The sequence below is a fragment of the Bufo bufo genome, chromosome 7 (genome assembly GCF_905171765.1).
Source record: "Bufo bufo chromosome 7, aBufBuf1.1, whole genome shotgun sequence".
Classification (NCBI taxonomy): Eukaryota; Metazoa; Chordata; class Amphibia; order Anura; family Bufonidae; genus Bufo; species Bufo bufo.
In genome coordinates, this window is record NC_053395.1 from 216,781,532 (window position 1) to 216,807,757 (window position 26,226).

The 26,226-nt window shown below is 44.0% G+C and overlaps 1 protein-coding gene across 2 annotated transcripts in view; it reads left to right on the top strand.

Moving 5' to 3' along the window:
• Positions 1 to 26,226, top strand: part of ZRANB3 (zinc finger RANBP2-type containing 3) — a 271,436-nt gene that overhangs the window by 113,679 nt on the left and 131,531 nt on the right. For both annotated transcript variants that reach the window (XM_040440742.1, XM_040440743.1), the window contains 3 exons: positions 23,037 to 23,215; positions 23,876 to 24,107; positions 24,281 to 24,366. In XM_040440742.1, coding sequence (XP_040296676.1) covers positions 23,037 to 23,215; positions 23,876 to 24,107; positions 24,281 to 24,366 — 497 coding nt within the window. The remainder of the gene's footprint in view (positions 1 to 23,036; positions 23,216 to 23,875; positions 24,108 to 24,280; positions 24,367 to 26,226) is intronic.

Here is a 26,226-nt window from a genome sequence, read left to right on the forward strand (position 1 = left end):
AGTCTGCCCAGTATACTGAGTACTATGGATAGCCCCTGGCCCTATCTTATATGAAGGATAGCCATATGCCTATCCCATGCACGCTTAAACTCCTTCACTGTATTTGCAGCTACCACTTCTGCAGGAAGGCTATTCCATGCATCCACTACTCTCTCAGTAAAGTAATACTTCCTGATATTACTTTTAAACCTTTGCCCCTCTAATTTAAAACCATGTCCTCTTGTAGCAGTTTTTCTTCTTTTAAATATTCTCTCCTCTTTTACCTTGTTGATTCCCTTTATGTATTTAGCAGTTTCTATCATATCCCCTCTGTCTCGCCTTTCTTCCAAGCTATACATGTTAAGGTCCTTTAATCTTTCCTGGTAAGTTTTATCCTGCAATCCATGTACTAGTTTAGTAGCTTTTCTCTGAACTCTCTCTAGAGTATCTATATCCTTCTGGAGATATGGTCTCCAGTACTGAGCACAATACTCCAAATGAGGTCTCACTAGTGTTCTGTAGAGCGGCATGAGCGCCTCCCTCTGTCTACTGGTAATGCCTCTCCCTATACACCCAAGCATTCTGCTAGCATTTCCTGCTGCTCTATGACATTGTCTGCCTACCTTTAAGTCTTCTGAAATAATGACCCCTAAATCCCTTTCTTCAGATACTGAGGTTAGGACTGTATCACTGATTGTATATTCTGCTCTTGGGTTTTTACGTCCCAGGTGCATTATCTTGCACTTATCAACATAAAATTTTAGGTGCAAGATTTTTGACCATTCCTCTAGTTTTCCTAAATCCTTTTCCATTTGGTGTAGCCCTCCAGGAACATCAACCCTGTTACAAATCTTTGTGTCATCCGCAAAAAGACACACCTTACCATCGAGGCCTTCTGCAATTTCGCTGATAAAGATATTAAACAATATGGGTCCCAGAACAGATCCCTGAGGTACCCCACTGGTAACAAGACCTTGGTCTGAATATACTCCATTGACTACAACCCTCTGTTGTCTGTCCCTCAGCCACTGCCTAATCCATTCAACAATATGGGAGTCCACGTACAGCCTTATTCTACATAATTAAAAAACTAATCTTTATTTCATGATGGAATAACCTTTGGATGGTAATATATTTCCCTCAAAAAGCATTTTATATTTAAAAAAAATCTGATTTAAATAAAAAAAATCATAGATTTTTATCCACCCTGCTCATGACATATTGTCAGTGTATAGGAAGTAAGCCCTCCTCCCCACTAGTGGTGGTGCCTGGTAGCCAGAATTTGGATATTTGATTCTGTTTAAGCAGCAGGTTTGGAGCTTTGTATTGGAAAACCTGAAGAAAGATATATTCAGTTAATCAACATCAAATGTTAAACTTAAAAAACTGCAAAAGGTTTTCAGGCATCTGCACAGGAGTCGGCTGTGCCAAGGATATAAAGCTCCAATAATGCAAAACTTGACAGAGATCTACGGCACGGTGCAATTGGTTTGAATTTTGCAAAACCCTATGCACACTCATTCTCAGGGTGTGCTGCAGATTTTCATTGACAGGACCTGCTGCAGATTTTCATTGAAAGGACCTGCTGCAGATTTTCATTGACGGGACCTGCTGCAGATTTTCATTGACGGGACCTGCTGCAGATTTTCATTGACGGGACCTGCTGCAGATTTTCATTGACGGGACCTGCTGCAGATTTTCATTGACGGGACCTGCTGCAGATTTTCATTGACGGGACCTGCTGCAGATTTTCATTGACGGGACCTGCTGCAGATTTTCATTGACGGGACCTGCTGCAGATTTTCATTGACGGGACCTGCTGCAGATTTTCATTGACGGGACCTGCTGCAGATTTTCATTGACGGGACCTGCTGCAGATTTTCATTGACGGGACCTGCTGCAGATTTTCATTGACGGGACCTGCTGCAGATTTTCATTGACGGGACCTGCTGCAGATTTTCATTGACGGGACCTGCTGCAGATTTTCATTGACGGGACCTGCTGCAGATTTTCATTGACGGGACCTGCTGCAGATTTTCATTGACGGGACCTGCTGCAGATTTTCATTGACGGGACCTGCTGCAGATTTTCATTGACGGGACCTGCTGCAGATTTTCATTGACGGGACCTGCTGCAGATTTTCATTGACGGGACCTGCTGCAGATTTTCATTGACGGGACCTGCTGCAGATTTTCATTGACGGGACCTGCTGCAGATTTTCATTGACGGGACCTGCTGCAGCTTTCCATTGACGGGACCTGCTGCAGCTTTCCATTGACGGGACCTGCTGCAGATTTTCGAACTGAACTTGTCAGAGAAAGCAAAGTGTGACAGTATGAGATTTGTGAAGGTTGCAAAATAGTTTGCAACCATTAAAGGTGTATCTCAGTGGAGCTCCAGGCTTTTTGAGGAGTAGAGTAACTTAAAGGAGAAATACTTAAATGTCACTTTATGGTAAATATATTCCAAAATACCTTTCATTAGTCAGAATGGCTTGTTTTGTCTTCAGAGCAATCATTAGGAGAAATAAAATGGCTTCCATCCTATTAGTACACAGAAAACCTGTCCTAATTACACAGGAGGATGGGTTACTTCACCACAATGAGCCATAGAGCTGCCTCATCCTCCTCTCGGCTCTTGTCAGGAATTATGATCCTGAATACAGGGGAATCTCTGGGGAATGGAGATGAGGAGGAGACATGAGAGGAGGTGAGGTGTGGATAATGAGCAGCAGCACTTGTATGATGTCTCCATTACCACAGCCAGTGGCGTACACACATTCCATGGGGCCCCACCCGCCCCCTTTCCCCCACAACCTGCCTCCACCCCCCCCCACTACCTCCCCTACCATTCACCCAACATGCCTCCCAACAGCACCGCTTTGTGCGGGACAGGCCGATTTTGGATGGCAATCCTTCTGTACTGCGATCTGTGGATGACGCACTGTTATGGGGGGTATCTGTGGATGACGCACTGTTATGGGGGGTATCTGTGGATGATGCACTGTTATAGGGGGATCTGTGGATGACGCACTTATGGGGGATATCTGTGGAGGGCACATATATAGCATCAAGTGGGGGAGGCAGGGGTGTGCTGCAATAAGTAAAGGGACCTCGTTGAAGGGTCGGCACGTAGCATACACCACAAATATGACCGCTTCCCTTTTAAAGGGATATTCCTATCTAATTTAGTGATGCCATGATCTGTGGGCTTCCGACCTCTGGGACCCTCATGGTCATGAAAATGAAGGGGTCGCACCATCAGTTCAGGGCTAAAGCCCCTCTACGGTTTTCTTTTGCATGGGAATTGCAGCTCAACTCCACTGAAGTCGATGGGGCCCGGCTACGGTTCCCTCCCATCGAGAGTGCCATTGTGCTGGGAAAACCCGCAAAGGAACTACAATCGAAAGTCATGTGATATGACTCCTCCACCGATTTGTAAACTGATGCCCTGGCGATATCTATTACATCATGGCAGGGATGTCAAACTTGTAAAACTACGCCCTCCATCATGCCGGACAGCTATCAGGGCATGCTGGGAGTTGTAGTTTTGCAACATGAGATTGACATCCCTGCTTTATGGGATGCTAATGCACACCAAATTGAGAATTTTGGTATCTTCATGAATCCCAGTGCCATTTTTAGGATCTGCAGATCCATTTGTTTCCATAAAGGAAACTGCAAAGACCGGCGTGAAGAAGACCCGAGGGCGGTCTCTATGTAGTTTACTAGTGCGCCGCCATATGTACCCCCCCCCCCCCCCATTATATTGCCGTGCATAACCAGGTCATTCAGATGCAGTGTAAAGATAATTAGTCTGTATCACAGATAACAGGTCCAGGTCCTTTAAGGGGTTAACAACTAATTGGCTCCCAGGTTTGCAGAAGATGCCGGCGCTGTAAGTTATGTGCTAGCTGAGGTCTCCTGCACATTTGGTGCCCTTTTTCCCCGAGTTGATGTAAGGTCAGAAAATAACAGCTGGGTCTGCCGCACGCTACCTGGGAAAATAGATTTATACTGGGAAAACGGCATAAAGCATAGCGCTAATTGCCCCATTAAGCGGTGACTTTACCAAAGACGGCCACATTTATGCTTTGTTAGAAATAAAAAAGGGAACGCAAATGCCAGTTGCAAGCGTAAATTGACATTTTCTTTTTTTCTTCTAATTTTTTTTTTTTTTTTTTGCCGGAGAGACTGCAGAAAGCTCGTACATCATTTTCTACGGCTTATCGGAGAGAGCTCGACTTCTTCCCACTTTCTGGATTTAAGCAATTTTCGTCTCGTTAACTAAATATTCTTTGGCTTTTCTTCTCCTGTGGAAAGGCTGCAGACCCAGCTCCAAACCTCTTCTGAGGTAGCGTTGTGAAGTATTAGCTGCAGACAAGCGGCTAATGCCTTCATTACAAGGGCTTTACACCGAGATTGCGACAGATTATCGGGAACCAGGGGCGAAATCCGGTTTGCATCGCCTGATTCATAATTGTCGTGTAAGAGAGAGAGATGAAGGAGCCGCTCGGTTTGTGCCGGAGTTTGCGTCTTCAGTAGTTTTTTCAAGGGGTTGGCTCATCTTGAAAACCCAGTTTCACCTGCCCTGTTAAGTTATATGGATGTCATGGGGGCAAGGGGGCCCCCTAGATCGGATTCTGGCAGACCTGTCATGGCCATTGAATGTGCACCATGTAATGCTACATGTGGTTCCCCCATCGATTACCGTGATCACTGATTGACTCAGACCCAGATGATTGAGGCGGCAAGTTATTTATGAGAAGGGGGGCCCCGATCTTTTAATTGTCCCAAACTATGGCTCTTCAGCTGCTGGGAAATGACAACTCCCAATAGAGTTTTTTTGGGCGATTGTCTCAGGTAGGGGCTAATTTTTTGCGAGATGAGGTGACGGTTAGATTGGTACTATTTTGGTGGGCAAACGCCTTTTTGATCGCTTGCTGTTGTACTTTTTGTGATGTAAGGTGACAAAAAAAAATGGTTTATTTAGCACAGTTTTTATTTTTTATTTTTTTACGATGTTCATCTGAGGGGTCAGGTCATGTGATATTTTTATAGAGTCGGTCGATACGAACGCGGCGATACCAAATATGTTTACTTTTTATTTTATTTATGTTCGTATCGACCGGCTCTATAAAAATATCACATGACCTAACCCCTCAGATGAACACCGTAAAAAATAAAAACTGTGCTAAATAAACAATTTTTTGTCACCTTACATCACAAAAAGTGTAATAGCAAGCGATCAAAAAGTCACACGCACCACAAAATAGTGCCAATAAAACCGTCATCTCATCCCGCAAAAATTATGCCCTACCCAAGGTAATCGCCCAAAAACTGAAAAAATTATGGCTCTCAGACTATGGAAACACTAAAACATATATATTTTTTTTTGCTTCAAAAAAGAAATCATTGTGTAAAACTTACATAAATAAAAAAAAGTATACATATTAGGTATCGCCGCATCCGTGACAACCTGGTCTATAAAAAGACCACATGATCTAACCTCTCAGATGAATGTTGTAAATAACAAAAAATAAAAACGGTGCCAAAACAGCTATTTCTTGTTTTCTTGCCTCACAAAAAGTGTAATATAGAGCAACCAAAAATCATATGTACCCTAAACTAGTACCAACAATACTGCCACCCTATCCCGTAGTTTCTAAAATGGGGCCACTTTTTTGGAGTTTCTACTCTAGGGTTGCATCAGGGGGGCTTCAAATGGGACATGGTGTAAAAAAAAACTGTCCAGCAAAACCTGCCTTCCAAAAACCGTATGGCATTCCTTTCCTTCTGCGCCCTGCCGTGTGCCCGTACAGCAGTTTACGACCACATATGGGGTGTTTCTGTAAACTACAGAATCAGGGCCATAAATATTGAGTTTGGTTTGGCTGTTAACCCTTGCTTTGTAACTGGAAAAAAATTATTAAAATGGAAAATCTGCCAAAAAAGTGAAATTTTGAAATTGTATCTCTATTTTTCATTAATTCTTGTGGAACACCTAAAGGGTTAACAAAGTTTGTAAAATCAGTTTTGAATACCTTGAGGGGTGTAGTTAATAGAATGGGGTCATTTTTGGGTGGTTTCTATTATGTAAGCCTCGCAAAGTGACTTCAGACCTGAACTGGTCCCTAAAAATTGGGTTTTTGAAAATTTCAGAAAAATTTCAAGATTTGCTTCTAAACTTCTAAGGCCCCTTTCACACGGGCGAGTATTCCGCGCGGATGCGATGCGTGAGGTGAACGCATTGCACCCGCACTGAATCCTGACCCATTCATTTCTATGGGGCTGTTCACATGAGCGGTGATTTTCACGCATCACTTCTGCGTTGCGTGAAAATCGCAGCATGCTCTATAGAAGTGAATGGGGCTGCGTGAAAATCGCAAGCATCCGCAAGCAAGTGCGGATGCGGTGCGATTTTCACGCACGGTTGCTAGGAGACTATCGGGATGGAGACCCGATCATTATTATTTCCCCTTATAACATGGTTATAAGGGAAAATAATAGCATTCTGAATACAGAATGCATAGTAAAACAGCGCTGGAGGGGTTAAAAAAATAATAATAATAATTTAACTCCCCTTATTCCACTTGATCGTGGCCCGGAATCTCCATCTGTCTCCTTTGCTGAACAGGACCTGTGGTACAGGTAAAGGACCTTTGGTGACTTCACTCCGGTCATCACATGATCCATCACATGATCTTTTACCATGGTGATGGACCATGTGATGACCGGAGTGACGTCACCAAAGGTCCTTTACCTGTAATGAATGCTCACCACAGGTCCTGTTCAGCAAAGGAGACAGAAGGAGATGCCGGGCTACGCGATCAAGTGGACTAAGGAGAGTTAAATTATTATTATTTTTTTTAACCCCTCCAGCGCTAGTTTACTATGCATTCTGTATTCAGAATGCTATTATTTTCCCTTATAACTATGTTATAAGGGGAAATAATACAATCTACAGAACACCGATCCCAAGCCCGAACTTCTGTGAAGAAGTTTGGGTTTGGGTACCAAACATGCGCGATTTTTCTCACGCGAGTCCAAAACGCATTACAATGTTTTGCACTCGTGCGGAAAAATCGCGGGTGTTCCCGCAACGCCCGTGTGAACCCAGCCTAAGCCTTGTAACATCCCCAAAAAATAAAATATCATTCCCAAAATGATCCAAACTTGGGGAATGTAAAGTAATAACTATTTTTGGGGGTATTACTATGTATTATAGAAGTAGAGAAATTGAAACTTGGAAATTTGCTAATTTTTTACAAATTTTTGGTAAATTTAGGTATTTTTTTATTAATAAAAATGAATTTTTTTGACTTCATTTTTCATAGTGTCATGAAGTACAATATGTGACGAAAAAACAATCTCAGAATGGCCTGGATAAGTCAGTGTTTTAAAGTTATCAGCATTTAAAGTGACACTGGTCAGATTTGCAAAAAATGGTCCGTAAGGTGAAATAGGGCCGAGTCCTTAAGGGGTTAAAGCTTATTTTCATCTTTGCCATTCATGGCTAAGATCGGAAAACCCGTTTTATGCGGCAGCCACGGTTACGGAAACCCTTTAAGGTGTCCATAGTTAGTAGTGACGTGGCCAGCAGTATTTTGTGATGCTCACGTGGGCTTCCATCATGTTGGAAAATCTACTTGGACTTGACCTAAACCCGTCCTAGGTTTTTAGGAAATCTTGCAGTGATGGAAAATTCCTTTATACAGTGCACAGCTATGAAAACTGCCAACATCGCCAATTTATGTTTGCATTGCTTCAGGTTTTATTTCATTTAATTGGGGTTATCAGCTTGCAGCGTTCAGGTTCCTCTCCTCCCTCCCCCGTTACTCTTGTTTGTTCAGAGGTGACTGCCGAGCCCCCCCCTGCTCCCCCCCCCCCCCATCATGAATATGGAATTAGCAGGAAGAGCACCCGATTGGCAGGCACGCCTGGAGTATTTTGTGCCGCCTCGGCTATATTTGAATCCATCCTGTCACTTCAGATGGAAAGATAATTATTGCTATCCAGTTGTTGCTGACACAATTTCCGCCAGGTTTAGGTGCTAAATGTAGGTATTTGAGTGACATAAGGAGGTTTTCAGCGCAGTTTTTTAGAGGCAAAAAGAAGAAGAAATTTTTTTTTTTTATCCTCTCGACACGTCGATGGTGGACGTATAATTTAGCTGAATTATGCTAAGTAGCGGAGTATATGTAAAGCACTTTTTCCGCTTCGCACCTTCTGATTTGCCGCTCGCTCTTTAATAAGCTTCCTCCTGAACACTCGGTGGTATTGACATATTAAAAATATATGCAGCCAGAGACCTTTCCCGTCACCTGCATTACAGAGGGCATAAGCTAAACAAATGCTATGCGGCCACCGAGCTTCACCAGATCATATTTAATCTGCCAGGAGGAGACTTTACTATTTCACTTACAGTCCATCCTGAAGACATTTGTTTTTGTCCCCCCAAATAAACCATTTTTACCATCTTTTAGTGCTGATTTTTGTGTGTTTTTTTTTTTTTTAGTTCTTTTTTATTCAAAGTTTGTTTTTGTCTTTTTTTAAATATTTCTTGTATCCACGAGAGGGCTTGAACTGACGATCCTTCAGTTACTTACATTGTTCGACCTCTGTCTGCCATAATCATTGGCCCACCACCATTATAGCATATGGAATGTACGGTGCTATGGGGTCTTTGTTTTAAACACTTAAAGGGGTGATGCAATCATATAGTACATGACCATCTCTTTCTAACAAAGCTAGAACCTGCCCTGTACCTCACATGGACCCAGAGATCTCCACATTCATTCCTCTGCTAGATTTATATCAAGCTAACCGCTCAGGGGGAGTGTCTCAGCTCTCCCTATCACAGCTCAGGAGGTGTGTCTCAGCTCTCCCTATCACAGCTCAGGAGGTGTGTCTCAGCTCTCCCCATCACAGCTCAGGAGGCGTGTCTCAGCTCTCCCCATCACAGCTCAGGAGGTGTGTCTCAGCTCTCCCTATAACAGCTCAGGAGGTGTGTCTCAGCTCTCCCTATCACAGCTCAGGAGGTGTGTCTCAGCTCTCCCTATCACAGCTCAGGAGGCGTGTCTCAGCTCTCCCTATCACAGCTCAGGGGGAGTGTCTCGGCTCTCCCTATCACAGCTCAGGAGGTGTGTCTCAGCTCTCCATATCACAGCTCAGTGGGCGTGTCTCAGCTCTCCCTATCACAGCTCAGGAGGCGTGTCTCAGCTCTCCCTATCACAGCTCAGGAGGCAGTTGAAGGATAAAACTGAGCATGTGCGACCATCTCAGTGAGTCGGACAAAGAAATAATACAAAGGACAAACAGCAGGTGGCGCTATACAGATACATTTTATTGACTAGCTCAGTGGCTATACAATGTTTTTTTAATTACATGCAATTACATACGTTTTCAGATCCAGGTGCTGGTTTAAAAACTGTATAATATTTTTTGTGGGACAACCCCTTTAAATGCTGTTTTTACCATTGACCTCTTCATTTAAGGAGTTAGACTCTGATCCCATCTGTTGCAGCAGTGTCAGATATGTTTCAGCTGACGCTGCTCCAGCCTCTTAACCACACCACCAATGTGTTGCAAATATACGCCATGAAGCGGCAGGTGGCTATTTCCAATCTGCAGTAATGTATGTACACCGTGACTCCACCAGCAGAATAACGATGCAAAATAGGAATCACAGCAGCATATCCAGTGCGTCTTTTATTGGAAGCCTTGAGTGCACACACAGACAAAATACAACGTTTTGGCTACGCATACTTGACAAAGGCTACTGCGTAGCCGAAACGTCGTATTTTGTCTGTGTGTGCACTCAAGGCTTCCAATAAAAGACGCACTGCATATGCTGCTGTGATTCCTATTTTGCATAGTTATTCCTGGACTGCTGGGATCTGTTGTCCCTCCACGGCTGTTGCATTCCGGTTTTGGTCTAAAGGTCCAGTTGTGCTGTTCTTTCACCTTTGTTTTGCTCCACCAGCAGAATAGTGAGTACAGCTCTGGAGTATAATATAGGATGTAACTCGGGATGAGTACAGGATAAGTAATGTAATGTATGTACACAGTGACTGCACCAGCAGAATAGTGAGTGCAGCTCTGGAGTATAATACAGGATGTAACTCAGGATCAGTACAGGATAAGTAATGTAATGTATGTACACAGTGACTGCACCAGCAGAATAGTGAGTGCAGCTCTGGAGTATAATACAGAATGTAACTCAGGATCAGTACAGGATAAGTAATGTAATGTATGTACACAGTGACTCCAACAGCAGAATAGTGAGTGCAGCTCTGGTGTATAATACAGGATGTAACTCAGGATCAGTACAGGATAAGTAATGTAATGTATGTGCACAGTGAGTCCACCAGCAGAATAGTGAGTGCAGCTCTGGAGTATAATACAGGATGTAACTCAGGATCAGTACAGGATAAGTAATGTATGTACACAATGACTGCACCAGCAGAATAGTGAGTGCAGCTCTGGAGAATAATACAGGATGTAACTCAGGATCAGTACAGGGTAAGTAATGTATGTACACAGTGACTGCACCAGCAGAATAGTGAGTGCAGCTCTGGAGTATAATACAGGATGTAACTCAGGATCAGTACAGGATAAGTAATGTAATGTCTGTACACAGGGACTGCACCAGCAGAATAGTGAGTGCAGCTCTGGAGTATAATACAGGATGTAACTCAGGATCAGTACAGGATAAGTAATGTATGTACACAGTGACCCAATTTTTTGTATAATGTAAATTGATTCTAAAATTATGTTTATAAGAAATGGGGATATTGGGTCCAGTCAAGACGGCAAATAATATTCTTGAGTGGGAGTGGATTTGTGTGTGCATCACTTAAGAATACAGTATGTTGGGACTATGTAACTAATGGGAAATGTCTTGTAAGAATAATATTCTGGACTTGTCACACATCAAGAAGCGACACAACTGGTATACGATAAATGAAATGCTGACAGCAATCCTGGCAGACGTCAGGACAATCTTCTGAGATTCTTGACCTGTTCCATTTACTGTGTCTTTATTTCTCGACACATTAGAAGTTTTCTCTCAATGTAATGTATTCAGACTGCCCATTGAGCTTCCATCCTAGTGAGCCCATTTAAACCCTACTTCTTTTTTCTTTCTCATTCCCCTTCACATCCCCCAGTTTGGAGCTGGTCTTTCCCAGTTCATCCGTTTTAGGATTATGTTAAAGCGGTTGTGCCACCATTAAGTGTTATTTTAATAGAAATCAGCTTGAAAAACGAATTACTTTAAATAATAAAAAAAAAAAAAAAGCTCCACTTTGTGATGTATTCTCTATACGTCCTTATAATAGTGTCCCCTGGTGTTAATTCTGTTTAGTAAGGAGTATGTCCACCTACTGAGGTGGTCGGACATGCTCATTTCCATTCTACAACTGCCACCAGCCGTATATACTGTTAGGAGCTGTGAAAGTTACAGAGAGAGAGCTTCAGCAACAAGGACAATCCCCTTGAGCTGTGATAGGGAGAGAACTGCTGCAGAAAGGGGACACCCCCTGAGCTGTGATAGGGAGATAACTGCTGCAGCAACAAGGACAATCCCCTTGAGCTGTGATAGGGAGAGAACTGCTGCAGAAAGGGGACACCCCCTGAGCTGTGATAGGGAGAGAACTGCTGCAGCAGAAAGGACACACCCTCTGAACTGCAACCTGAAGAGAATCTTAGTTTAAAGGGCTCCGGCAGACTGGCCATAGACCATTAAGGAAAATTTCAGAGCCGGCCGTACTGCCACTGGCCAGGTACATAATGATCTTATGTTCTCAGCTTTAATTAATGCTGGGAGTATCAGTACTTATGTACCCGACTGGCGCATCAGGAACCTTCCTGAATGCCATTGTATCTCTGTTCTCAGGACGTTGATACAGGTGCCCATACTGCGGTGGGGCATTGAAGACCATGGTTCCCTGCCCTACTGTTGTACGACATTGGGGCAACTGGTAGGTCATGTCCTTTTAATACCTCATTCTTGCCAAATCGGCATTCATTGTGCTATTTGGCGAGATGCTAAATATTTCGTAAAGACAGGTAATTGAAATGGATGGGGCTCAGCAGCTGACCGCTCTGTGCGTGTAGAATTGTATATGTGTAATGTATAATTACAAACTGTTAATAGAAATTACTTTAAAATAAAAAATTAATGAGATGCAGGTAAATGGGATCCTCTGTTATATGGACGGATTGATTCGCCTTCTCCTCAGTTTGGATCGACCCAATAGCACCGAGTGGCAGTAAAACTTCAGATGACTTTAGATAGGAGATGAAATAAATATAATAAATTCTTTTTGTTGATGAAGAAGTCTACAAACTGCATGACGCACGCGTATAACGGTTTATCACGGATCCGTGGCCACTGTTTGGGCTGGAATATTATTATTATTATTTATTATTAAAGCGCCATTCATTCCATGGCTCTGTACATATGAATATATTCAAGTGCGGATCCCGCCGGCAGATTGTTTACCTTTAATTATCCGTACCGAGAAGAAATTTGTAAGAGCAGAAATTGGAGCCTTTGTTCCCACATACGAGTTCATTAGAGTAAGATTACGCCGTAGAGAGAGCATTGTGAATCATCCCTTCATCTTCACGCCTGGTCATCGGGTATTACCGCATAGTGTCACACTGTGCAATGGATACCTGCGGCCCGTAAGACGAGCCCACAGCCGCCGAGGATAATTACGCAACCAGAGCTGTTGGCGACTCGCCATGGCACGAGACCTCCTGAATTATTAACGCTCGGACTTTGGCATTTTAATGTTAGCAGTGTTAAATTGTTGCAGATTGGTTTGTGCAAAATCCAATAAACAAAAAAATTATACATTTTGGATTCTTGCCATGTCCGGTGGTAGACACTGTACATTGTCCCTTCCAGTGATGCTCCGCATTAGTTTACTTGGCGAATTCATTTTCGCAGCATCCCAGTTTCCTTTGCTCACTAATGACAAGTTACAGACTCCTATCATTAGGCTTCCTTTAGTGAAACCGATCTCCATTGTTATAAATTAGGGAACAGAGAGTTATTAATGAACCCCCCTTCCCCCAGGATCATGACTTTGGATGTGAGACTAAAGGGTCACCCAGATTTTAACGTCACCTCCTACTCTGCTACTTTGAGCCACAGGTTACGTTAAATCTTCCCCCTTTTGTCTGACATTCAAATGTTAAGGATATTAGCTGCCATTACTTGTCATGTTAGGCTACTTTCACACTTGCGGCAGTGTGATCCGGCGGGCAGTTCTGTAGTCGGAACTGCCCGCCGGATCCGCCGATCTGCATGTGACTGTAAGCATGTGTGAGACGCATTGCAAGAACGGATCCGTCTCTCCGCTTGTCATGCGGACAGACGGATCCGTCTTGTATCTTTTTTCACATTTTTACCGGACCGGAAGGACTGATCCGGCATTCAGTTTTTTTCGCCGGAGATAAAACCGTAGCATGCTGCGGTTTTATCTTTTGCCTGATCAGTCAAATTTACTGAACTGAAGACATCCTGATGCATCCTGAACGGATTACTCTCCAATCAGAATGCATGGGGATATAACTGATCAGTTATTTTCCGGTATAGAGCCCCTGGGACTGAACTCAGCGCTGGAAAAGAAAAACCCTAGTGTGAAAGTATCCGTAAGTGGACAAGACGCCTTAAACCCAATCAATTACCCTCTCTAACAATTCACAGGGTTCATACACCAATATACAGTACGTAACACTCATTCTGAGGTTGTGAAATCGTTTAGAACACAAGAAGGCTCTTAAAGTGAAGTTTTAATATATAAAGGACAGTGAATAATAGTTATCAGAAGGTGAAAATACAATGACATTAAAATACAATGCAAAACATAATACTTTGAAGAAAAAAAAAAAAAGGATAAAAGAAACGGAGCTAAATACATTACGACATGGTAGATGTCCGGTTGCCTAGTGGTAGTAGGACATCAGCCAGTTCATCAAACGAGTTGTCCCCCAAAGAAATTACAAAGCTATAGGGACACACACTCCTTAAGAAGGACTGTAGATTCCACCACTAGCCCTATGCATCTGATGTCTGGGAGAGGCTCAGGCTACTTTCACACCAGCGTTTTTGCTGGATCCATCATGGATCAGCAAAAACGCTTCCGTTACTGATAATACAACCGTCTGCATCTGTTCTGAACGGATCCGGTTGTATTATCTTTAACATAGCCAAGACGGATCCGTCATGAACACTATTGAAAGTCAATGGGGGATGGATCAGTTTTCTATTGTGATGTGCACCTACATACGGGTTGTGCTGACCCAACCCCCCACATTTTCTCTTTGTAGTTTATATTGGAGGCGTGGCGATCTCCTTGGAGTCATGCACACCTGACCAGTCAATCTGTCCTGGAGGCTGGTTTTAAAGTCGGTATAAAACTGAGTCTGCTTATATAGAACCTACCAGTAGCCATTTGGCTCCAGGAGAAGTATATGGTGGGCTCAGCATGCATGTTGGTACTTGCATCCCTGGATCCGATGAAAGCTGTAATGGCACCGGACGGGGTTAAAAGCAGAGTGTGCTTGGCTTGCACGCTGACCTGCATTCCGTGGACTTTGTGTGGCTGTCATGGCCCATGAACAGGTGGGAACTAGTGTTAGGGACCACTCAAATGAGACGACCTTGACGTGGTGAGTGGCTTATTACGCTTTGGCCAAAATGTACACCAATGTCTCATCCAGCATGGAGGCAGGGCAGAATGCTGGATGTAGAGTGCGATCACATTTGCATTTTCCGTTTGTATATGTATTTCGCCATAGTGATGTGCACCTACATACGGGTTGTGCTGACCCAATCCCCCACAGTTTTCTATTGTGTCAGAGAAAACCGTTCCGTCCCCATTGACTTAAATTGTCAGTCATGACGGACCCGTCTTGCTCCACACCACATCGCGGGCAGAAAAATGCTGCTTGCAGTGTTATTCTGTCCACGATGGGGACGCAACCAAACGTAGCGGAATGCATTCTGGTGCACTCCGTTCCCTTCAATTCAGTTTTGTCCCCATTGACAATGAATGGGGACAAAAAAAGAATCGTTTTCCCCCCCGCTATTAAGATCCTATGGCGGTTCTCAATAGCGGAAAGTAAAGTGCAAGTGTGAAAGTAGCCTGTGTATGCTATTGGACTTTTATGAGGTCAGTTCTTGGCTCAGAATCTGATATATTTTCTTGTCGACGTCATACCACTTTCATCCAACCCTCAGAAAGTTACGCACACGTGCATATCAAACATGGAGGGGTTAGAGACAGTACAGGATGCGTCCTTTAATTGCCACATCTTGCAGAGCTCTGATTGAGGTGATGTTAACAAAGGTGATGCCGGTAGGTGGCCTAATGTCAATCATGAGCAGCACACGGCCAAGTTATGGATTATGTCCAGTATTCGTCTGTATGGATTTTGATACATGACCCCTTGTGCAGTTCATAGTATGTTCTACCTGACCTTTCTAATTACTCTACCAGGTCTAAGGGCCCTGTGGACACATCTAATGCTAAGATAGGGTTTATGATGGGTAATCTATTGTCTGAGTGAAGTTGTTCTGCTCCCCTGGTTTTGGTTAGACAGACTTTGTGTTCAGGTTTTGGGAATAAGACATGAACGATTTTATATCCAGCCACAAAAATGTCAGGTGGGTCTTCACCTATTTTACTATCTACATTTATTTTGATATCTATACCGTCACACTCCCTGTGAACCATAGTATCCCAGAGGATGCTTCTGTGAACCAGTGTTACTGTGAAGAAGCTATGAAGAAGCCCCTTCCTTCGGAGGAACTTCGGAGGAGAAACTCCTCACATACTGGCAAAACTTGGGAGATGTTTCTTGTAAACCGATATAACTTGGGAGCTCCTGCCCATGAACTGGCCTCACTTTGAAGAGACTCCCTGCGAACTGACGTAATTTGAAAGCCGCTCCCTGTGAACCTCACTTCGAAGAGAATCCCCATGAACTGGAGTAACTTGGAAACTGCTCCCTTGGTAGTGGCCTCGTTTTGAAGAGACTCCCCATCAATTGGAGTAAGGCTACTTTCACACCTGCGGCACTGAGATTTTGCCGCCTGATCGAGCAGAAAATGTCGAGAATCGGCCTTACACAAACCGCAGCATGCAGAGGTTTGTGCCCAGCCAATTCTTGGCATTTTTGCTGGAATGTGGCTAGATATCTGCCGGGTCCCATTTATACTTAATAAGGCCAGCGGGCATTGCGGTTGCATCCAGCAGAATTCTGTCAGCCTGTTCTCTACTGGAACAGCCTGCCCAAATACACGCCATAGGTGTGAAAGTAGCCCAACTTTGACGACTCTCCCTGTGAACTGGAGTAACTTGGGAGAATCTCTTCATGAAACAGGCATAACTTAGAGGAAGCTCCAAATTAAAGTGGTTATCCAACCCCTTTAATGACCCCCTAATGCCCAGGCACCTCATACAGGTTAAGCCTCATGCAGACGTCCGTGGAACATGGTCAGTGAGATACCGGACTGGCATTGCAGGAGCGCACGGTGTCATAGCAACCAATGATGCCGCGCGCTCCTGCAATGCCAGTCCGGTATCTCACGGACCTTGTTTCACGGACGTCTGCATGAGGCTTTATACTTGCTCGGCACCCGTGTTGCTCTGGCTCCCCGCACGGCCGCCACAGCATCTCCCCGTCGCGCGGCTCAAAACATATTTTTTTTCCCTTTAGTGTGCAAGCACGACCACCACTGCTGGTTTGCAGGGTGGTCTTAAACCTGGAAACATGCAGTGTATAATATGGTGGAAAAATGAATCCAGCCATCAAAGGAAGCAATATGGATAATAATACATGAATAAGTGGCTTGTATTAACTTTATTTACATAATACATACTATATGCTGAAATGAGGCAACCCCTTTTTTGTTACGCCCGTGCATTAATGCCTTTCACTTTATTACCAAACACCTTAAATAACATTTGCACATTGCAGTTTTGGAGCCCTAAAGCTAAAGTTTGAGAACAAAAATAATTTTGCAGCTTAACCTTTAGAAGATTAGCAGGTGACATTTCAATTGAAGAAGGCTTTATAGGCCATTTGACCTCAAGTGATGTCTTGATATCAGGAGGATGTGTCTACAATGCAGAGCTCTGACGGGACACATTTCTCTGATTGTCTTTTTACTTTGACGATCATTGCCCTCTAAAATATACGTTTTCCATCTAAAAGAAGTTCTTGGGTCGACCTTTTCTGGTAAAAGCTTTTAGGCAAAGTTTTACTCATCCTTGGAAAATGGTCAAAACCACTATGGACTTGTTAGGGTGGTCCCAAAAATAAGTGCAGTACGACTGCTTCCTCCTTACCATATTCCCTATATTGTTGTCCAGACGTCACAGTCACCACTCTATGAAGCAGAGTAAAAACTGCTGCAAAGAGTGACTATCGGTCTGGTAGACTTATAGTGAGCATGCATTTCAAGGTTTCATGTCCATTTCGACTGCACACACCTTTCTTTGGTGAGAGCAGCTGATGGGTGGGAGCCAGGGGTGAGAGGGCCGTAGACGTGCAGCAGTCAGATGAGACAAACATTTTAAGGGTAAAGTCTTCAAATTCATCTCGTAGTCTCCTATTTCCAAATCTGCAAGCACTCATGGTTAGCATGCGCCTGTATTGCTGCAAAATTTGATTTGCAGTGCACAGCTGTGAACCTGGGTAACCTGGAAGAAGGCTCTTCTAAACTTTTGTAATCAAGAAGAAAATCAGTGTGGACGGACGCGACCTGGAAGAAGCTCTCTGTGAGCTTTCATAGCCTGGACGAAGCACCCTCTGGGCCAAGGTAACTGGGATGAAGAACCATGTGAACCTGCATAACCTGGAAGAAGCTCCCTGTGAACCTTCATAACGTTGACAAAGCTCCTTATGGACCAGAGTCACTGGAATGAAGAACCATTCAAACCTTCATAACATTGAGAGAGCTCCCTGTGGACTGGAGTCACTGGAATGAAGAACCATTCAAACCTTCATAACGTTGACAAAGCTCCCTGTGGACCAGAGCCACTGGAATGAAGAACCATTCAAATCTTCATAACATTGACAAAGCTCCCTGTGGATCAGTCACTGGAATGAAGAACCATTCAAACCTTCATAATGTTGACAAAGCTCCCTGTGGACCAGAGTCACTGGAATGAAGAACCATTCAAACCTTCATAACGTTGACAAAGCTCCCTGTGGACCAGAGTCACTGGAATGAAGAACCATTCAAACCTTCATAACGTTGACAAAGCTCCCTGTGGATCAGTCACTGGAATGAAGAACCATTCAAACCTTCATAACGTTGACAAAGCTCCTTATGGACCAGAGCCACTGGAATGAAGAACCGTTCAAACCTTCTTAACGTTGACAAAGCTCCCTGTGGATCAGTCACTGGAATGAAGAACCATTCAAACCTTCATAACGTTGACAAAGCTCCCTGTGGATCAGTCACTGGAATGAAGAACCATTCAAACCTTCATAACGTTGACAAATCTCCCTGTGGACCAGAGTCACTGGAATGAAGAACCATTCAAACCTTCATAACGTTGACAAAGCTCCCTGTGGACCAGCATAACCCGGATGAATCTTCCTGCATAACATGGACAAAGTTCCCTTTGGCCCAGGATAAGGGTACTTTCACATCTATGTCTTTGCTGGATCTATCAGGGGATCAGGAAAAACGCATCTGGTCAATAATACAACCATCTGCATGCGTTCAGAAAGGATCCAGTTGTATCATCTGTAAAATGACTGAGATGGATCCAGAACTAAAACCATTGTAAGTCAATGAGTGCGGATCCGTTTTCTTTTTTTTGTCAGAGAAAATGCATCCAGCATCATTGACTTACATTGTATTTCATGCTGAATCAGTCTTGCTCTGTCTCCCTTAATGCACCCAAAAGCGCTGCTTGCAGTGCTTTTGTGTGCGTGAACGCAATGCATTCTAGTGCCCTCCGTTCCGTTTAGTTCAGTTTTGTCCCCATGGACAATGAATGGGGACAAAACAGAAGCGTTTTCCTCGGATTTTGAGATCCTATGACGGATCTCAATACCGAAAAGGAAAACGCAAATGTGAATGTAGCCTAAGGATACTTTGGCTTTCCGTTTGTGAGATCCATTCAGGGCTCTCAAAAGCGGTCCAGTTTTGCCCTAATGAATTCTGAATGGAAAAGGATCCGCTCAGAATGCATCAGTTTGCCTCCGATCTGTCTCCATTCCGCTCTGGAGGCCGCCTGCAGCGTTTTGCTGTGCGCTTGATGAAACTGAGCCAATCCGTCCTGGCACACAATATGCAATTGAAGTCAATGGGGACGGATCTCTGACACAATCTGGCACAATAGAAATCGGATCCGTCCTCCATTGACTTTCAGTGGAGTTCATAACGGATGCATGCGGTTGTATTATAATGGATTTGTTTTTGCAGGTCCATATTGGATCCGCCCAAAATGCGAGTGTGAAGGTAGCCTAATGCACCGTCTGAACCTGTAAAATTGGGAAGGAGGTCCCCATGAACCTACTTGATGTGGAAACAACTCCTTTTGGACAGTCATAACCTGTGCCCTGTAGATCATGACAAGCTGGGGGAAGCCGTCTGTAGACCGGCATAACCTAGAGGATGCTCCATGTAAAATGGCTTAACCTGGGAGAAATTACCTGTGTACCCTTGGCGTAGCTTCCACCTCCTAAAGTATTTTGCATCTCTGTGTCATGTCTGGTAGATGTGATCAGCATGTAACAGTGCGGTCTAGCAGCAATACGACCAGAGAGATAAGGGCGCACAGTGCACGGCGGCGTTCATGTGCCGGAGTCTGCAGCGCACATTATCTTTCATAGCTAATGACTTTATTCATTGAGCGGCACATCACTGTATTGATCACAGCAGAGATCGTGGAGGGGTCTAATCACTTCTCTCGATTTCATTAGACGCGCCGCATCATTTATTGTATGAATTATTTATTCCAAATATTTATACTTTGTGTGGGAGGGAAGATGATGAGGGTTCCGCTTTCTGAAAATCTATTGTTTCCAGGCTTATTTCTTTTCATTTAATATTTGGCTTTGTCTTAAACAGACAATGATTAGCAATTCCACCCATTCTTTTCCCCACATTCTGCACCATGTTGATGTTAAAGGGGTTGCCCTACGAAAAATATTCAGCATTTTTCAAACCAGCACCTGGATCTGAACACTTTTGTAATTGCATGTAATTAAAAATGTAGTATAGTCACTGAGTTATTCAATGAAATGTATCTGTATAGCGCCACCTCCTCCTTGTACTTTATATAGGGTATGGCCACTTCTGGACACCATGTTATGGTCCCTTTATAATCTACTGTACAGTCGTGGCCAAAAGTTTTGAGAATTACATAAATATTGGATTTTGGAAAAGTTGCTGCTTAAGTTTTTATAATAGCAATTTGCATATACTCCAGAAGGTTATGAAGAGTGATCAGATGAATTGCATAGTCCTTCTTTGCCATGAAAATTAACTTAATCCCCAAAAAACCTTTCCACTGCCTTTCATTGCTGTCATTAAAGGACCTGCTGAGATCATTTCAGTAATAATCTTGTTAACTCAGGTGAGAATGTTGACGAGCACAAGGCTGGAGATCATTATGTCAGGCTGATTGGGTTAAAATGGCAGACTTGACATGTTAAAAGGAGGGTGATGCTTGAAATTATTGTTCTTCCATTGTTAACCATGGTGACCTGCAAAGAAACGCGTGCAGCCATCATTGCGTTGCATAAAAATGGCTTCACAGGCAAGGATATTGTGGCTACTAAGATTGCACCTCAATCAACAATTTATAGGATCATCAAGAACTTCAAGGAAAGAGGTTCAATTCTTGTTAAGAAGGCTTCAGGGCGTCCAAGAAAGTCCAGCAAGCGCCAGGATCGTCTCCTAAAGAGGATTCAGCTGCGGGGTCGGAGTGCCACTAGTGCAGAGCTTGCTCAGGAATGGCAGCAGGCAGGTGTGAGCGCATCTGCACGCACAGTGAGGCCAAGACTTTTGGAAGATGGCCTGGTGTCAAGAAGGGCAGCAAAGAAGCCACTTCTCTCCAAAAAAAACATCAGGGACAGATTGATCTTCTGCAGAAAGTATGGTGAATGGACTGCTGAGGACTGGGGCAAAGTCAGATTCTCAGATGAAGCCTCTTTCCGATTGTTTGGGGCATCTGAAAAAAGGCTTGTCCGGAGAAGAAAAGGTGAGCGCTACCATCAGTCCTGTGTCATGCCAACAGTAAAGCATCCTGAGACCATTCATGTGTGGGGTTGCTTCTCATCCAAGGGAGTGGGCTCACTCACAATTTTGACCAAAAACAGCCATGAATAAAGAATGGCACAAAAACACCCTCCAACAGCAACTTCTTCCAACAATCCAACAACCGTTTGGTGAAGAACAATGCATTTTCCAGCACGATGGAGCACCGCGCCATAAGGCAAAAGTGATAACTAAGTGGCTCGGGGACCAAAACGTTGACATTTTGGGTCCATGGCCTGGAAACTCCCCAGATCTTAATCTCATTGAGAACTTGTGGTCAATCCTCAAGAGGCGGGTGGACAAACAAAAACCCACTAATTCTGACAAACTCCAAGAAGTGATTATGAAAGAATGGGTTGCTATCAGTCAGGAATTGGCCCAGAAGTTGATTGAGAGCATGCCCAGTCGGATTGCAGAGGTCCTGAAAAAGAAGGGCCAACACTGCAAATACTGACTCTTTGCATAAATGTCATGTAATTGTCGATAAAAGCCTTGGAAACGTATGAAGTGCGTGTAATTATATTTCACTACATCACAGAAACAACTGAAACAAAGATCTAAAAGCAGTTTAGCAGCAAACTTTGTGAAAACTAATATTTGTGTCATTCTCAAAACTTTTGGCCACGACTGTACATACATTACATTACTTATCCTGAGTTACATCCTGTATTATACTCCAGAGCTGCACTCACTATTCTGCTGGTGCAGTCACTGTGTACATTCATTACTTATCCTGTACTGATCCTGAGTTACATCCAGTATTATACTCCAGAGCTGAACTCACTTTTCTGCTGGTGCAGTCACTGTATACATGCATTACATTACTTATCCTGTACTGATCCTGAGTTATATCCTGTGTTATACTCCAGAGCTGCACTCACTTTTCTGCTGGTGGGGTCACTGTGTACATACATTACTTAACCTGTACTGATCCTGAGTTATATCCTGTGTTATACTCCAGAGCTGCATTCATAATGCTACAGTTTTTTTTTTTTTTTTATTGTTGTCAGACACACCCATAACAGGTAAGCTGAGCTATAATGAAATTTCACAGTTTGGTTACCAACACCAGTTTATTGTACCGTACCCTGGTATAAAGGCTGCAATTCCTAGAGTGTAAATCACCAGATTAAGCCATTGAACAAGCAGAAAACACAGAAAGATTTCAGCTCTGGAGCCTGTAGGAAAGTGAATCCTTATTTTCGGTATTGAAAAAATAGTAGTAAAAAGATTCCCTCCTGTCATTGACATTTTACCCAATAAATTAATAAAACTGCGCCTCAGGAGATTAAGTGAACCTCTAAGCAAAACTGTTTTTGGGGTGGAGTTCCACTTAAAGTTATCTATCGTGTCAGTCCTGACTAGTGTTGAGCGAACTTCTGTTTTAAGTTTGGCGTCTAAAGTTCGGCTTCCGGTTAGCGAAGAATCCCGATATAGATTCCGAATTCCGTTGTGGTCCGTGGTAGCGGAATCAATAATTGGCCATTATTGATTCCGCTACCACGGACCACAACGGAATTCGGAATCCATATCGGGATTCTTCGCTAACCGGAAGCCGAACTTTAGACGCCGAACTTAAAACAGAAGTTCGCTCAACACTAGTCCTGACTAGTCTGTTTTCAGGATCAGGGATTAAATTTAATTAATTTTTTTTTTTCATGTGAGGAAGAGAAGTAGATAAGTTGAAAGTCCTAGTTTAAGAGACGGAGCCCCCAACAACTCAGACAATTGAAGTGAATGTGTATATTTTTCAGATGGGCCTCGGGAAAACTCTCCAGGCGATTGCCGTGGCTTTTTGCTACCGTGAAGAATGGCCGCTGCTCATTGTTGTTCCCTCCTCCTTGAAGTATCCATGGATTGAGGAAATGGAGAAGTGGATCCCGGAGCTGGGACCAGAGGACATAACAGTCATTGAGAACAAGACAGATGTTGGGTAATTATCAGGCCTAAATGACCACCCCAAAATTTTAGGCTAGGTTCACATCTCCAGTGAAGGATCCATTAATGCAACCTAGATGTATCCTTGTGTCCTGTTTTATACGTATGTATTATACTCCAGAGCTGCACTCACTATTCTGCTGGTACAGTCACTGTGTACATACATTACTGATCCTGTACTGATCCTGAGTTATATCCTGTATTATACTCCAGAGCTGCACTCACTATTCTGCTGGTGCAGTCACTGTGTACATACATTACTGATCCTGTACTGATCCAGAGTTTTATCCTGTATTATACTCCAGAGCTGCACTCACTATTCTGCTGGTGGAAATCTCTGATTGCTGTCAATGAATGGAAGCTTCCATTATTTTCTTCCAAAGGTTGAGTATCAGTCATGGTTTCACGGGTACATGGCTTGTTACAGAACATTTTTCCAAGTAGCAAGTTGTGACCTATGTGATTGTCACATTACTGGGTTCCTCCTCTACAGGTAAAAAGTTAAAATCTTTCTATTCACTGACAGCAAGCAAAGATCTTTTACTGCACTACAGTTATTTTCACACTACTATTGCTGAGTATCCATTTCCAGGGGTTATCACATGTATTCCTGACATCAGCGAGGCTCTAACTATGGCTTCCATTCTGTGCTCAGGAGGATATCCACTTGCAAAGTGACGGTTTTGGGGTACGGCCTATTAACCGCCGACGCTAAGACGCTGATCGACGCCCTGTATAAGCAGCACTTCAGAGTAGTTCTAGTCGACGAGTCTCACTACATGAAATCACGAAACGCTTCTCGGAGCAAACTTCTGCTGCCGATTGTCCAGAAAGCGACAAGAGCCCTTCTTCTCACCGGGACGCCGGCGCTCGGAAGACCCGAGGAGGTAAGTGACTTTGCAGCAGCCCTTCTTCTTCGCCCCCCTCCCCTCCTCTTCTCTCCTTCTTCTCATGGCTGCACAGGATTTTCAGTTTCTTAGCGACCTTAAAAAAAATAAAAAATAAAACTCCCAGTTACAAGTGAATGATATTTACAGAGGATGTCCCCCCTTCTTCCCAGCTTTATATGCAGATCGATGGACTGTTCCCCAGACTATTCGGAACGTGGACGGAATATGCCAAGAAATACTGTAACGCTCATGTCAGGTATCCGGGGTCATTCATTCTGCTAATCGCCAGCATATGCTGTTATTGAATTTGAAGCGGGGGAGGGTCCGTGTTCTAAATTACCTTACCTGTGCGTGTGTTACCTCGAGACCAATTACTTAGCCGTGCCGGGTATAGAAATGTGTCTTGTGAGCGTTTACATCAATTCTCAAAGTACTGCCCTACAGCCCCCAAATTCCACACACACGAGTGGAATATTAATATGAAATAATATAGTTGTATCTTCAGCATCGATCAGGGGGGGCCAACCTGCGGCCCTCCAGCTGTTGTAAAACTACAATTCCCACCATGCCCTGCTGTAAGGCTGATAGCTGTCGGCAGTCTGGGCATGCTGGGAGTTGTAGTTTTTTCAACGGCTGAAGAGCCTCAGCTTGCCCCTCCCTGGTATAGATCATCAAGACCAAATCCGGGGGTTTTAACTGCCGGCACCCCCACCGCCGATCAGCTGAAGAGGCCATGGTGCTCCGGCAAACGCAGCGGACTCGTCCTAGACCAGTGATGTCACGATGATTGGTCGCGTGGCCTCTGCGCAGCTCAGTCCCATTGAAATGAATGGGCCTGGACTGCAACACCATGCACAGCCACTATACAATGTGCGGCGCTGTGCTGGGAGGGAGGCCGCAGTGCTCATCACCGCATCCTCTCCTATCAACTGATCAGCAGGTGTCTGACCCCCACCCATCCTGAGCTTCTGCCATCATCATTTAAAGGGAACCTGTCACCAGGATTTTGTGTATAGAGCTGAGGACATTGGTTGCTAGATGGCCGCCAGCACATCCGCTATACCCAGTCCCCCATAGCTCTGTGTGCTTTTATTGTGTAAAAAAACGGTTTGATACATATGCAAATTTAACCTGAGAGGAGTCCTGTATGTGAGAGGAGTCAGGGACAGGACTCATCTCCGGTTAATTTGCATATGTATCAAATCGTTTTTTTTACACAATAAAAGCACACAGAGCTATGGGGACTGGGTATTGCGGATGTGCTAGCGGTGATCTAGCAACCCATGTCCTGAGCTCTGTACACAAAACAGGTTCCCTTTAACTCCTGGAAAACCCCTTTAAATTGACATTAAACTTCTTTATACACCCCTTTAACTCGTCTAGTCCTGCCTGCCGAATTTTGACGATGGGACGTCCAGGTCCCTGAAGTCTTTTCCGTGGTATTTTTGTGGCACAAGCTACTCAATCAGACAGCTGAATATTGGGTCCTCTATATAGGAGCGAGCTGGTTTTCTATCTTCTCACATATACAGCCCGGTCTTCGTCCTGTTGGTCATATGATCACTGTAATGCTGATACTAGCAGGCTGACGCTGGGTTTAAAGGGGGTGACCTGACTATTTGTAACTCCTCTATGGGGGTCCGACCCCCGGGACCCCCTCTGATCAGCTTTTTTGAGGTGGTTGCAGCTCCGCCCTATTCAAGGGTAAGTAGAGAGTGAGCCTTCTCAAACAGCTGATCGACAGGGGTCCCGGGTGTCGGACCACCACCGATGAGATGCTGATGACCTACCCAGAGGACAGGTCAGGGATGGCCAACCTGAAGCTCTCCAGCTGTTGCAAAACTACAACTCCCAGCATGCCCAGACTTACTACAGCTAGGATAAGTCATCAGTTGCTAAGTCTCTGTTTCTTGGCAGGAGGTAATAAAGTCCCTTTAATTGACCATTTTTGGGCAGGGTTTAAAATAAAATAATAAAAGTTCAATAACCAGAAACAAAGTAAATAAAACTTGCGCACAAAAATGCCCTCACTCATCCCTGCACCACCCGCTGTGGTACCTGTGACCAGCGCCCGGTTACCCAGAATTGGACAAGTAATACATCAAAATAAGCAATT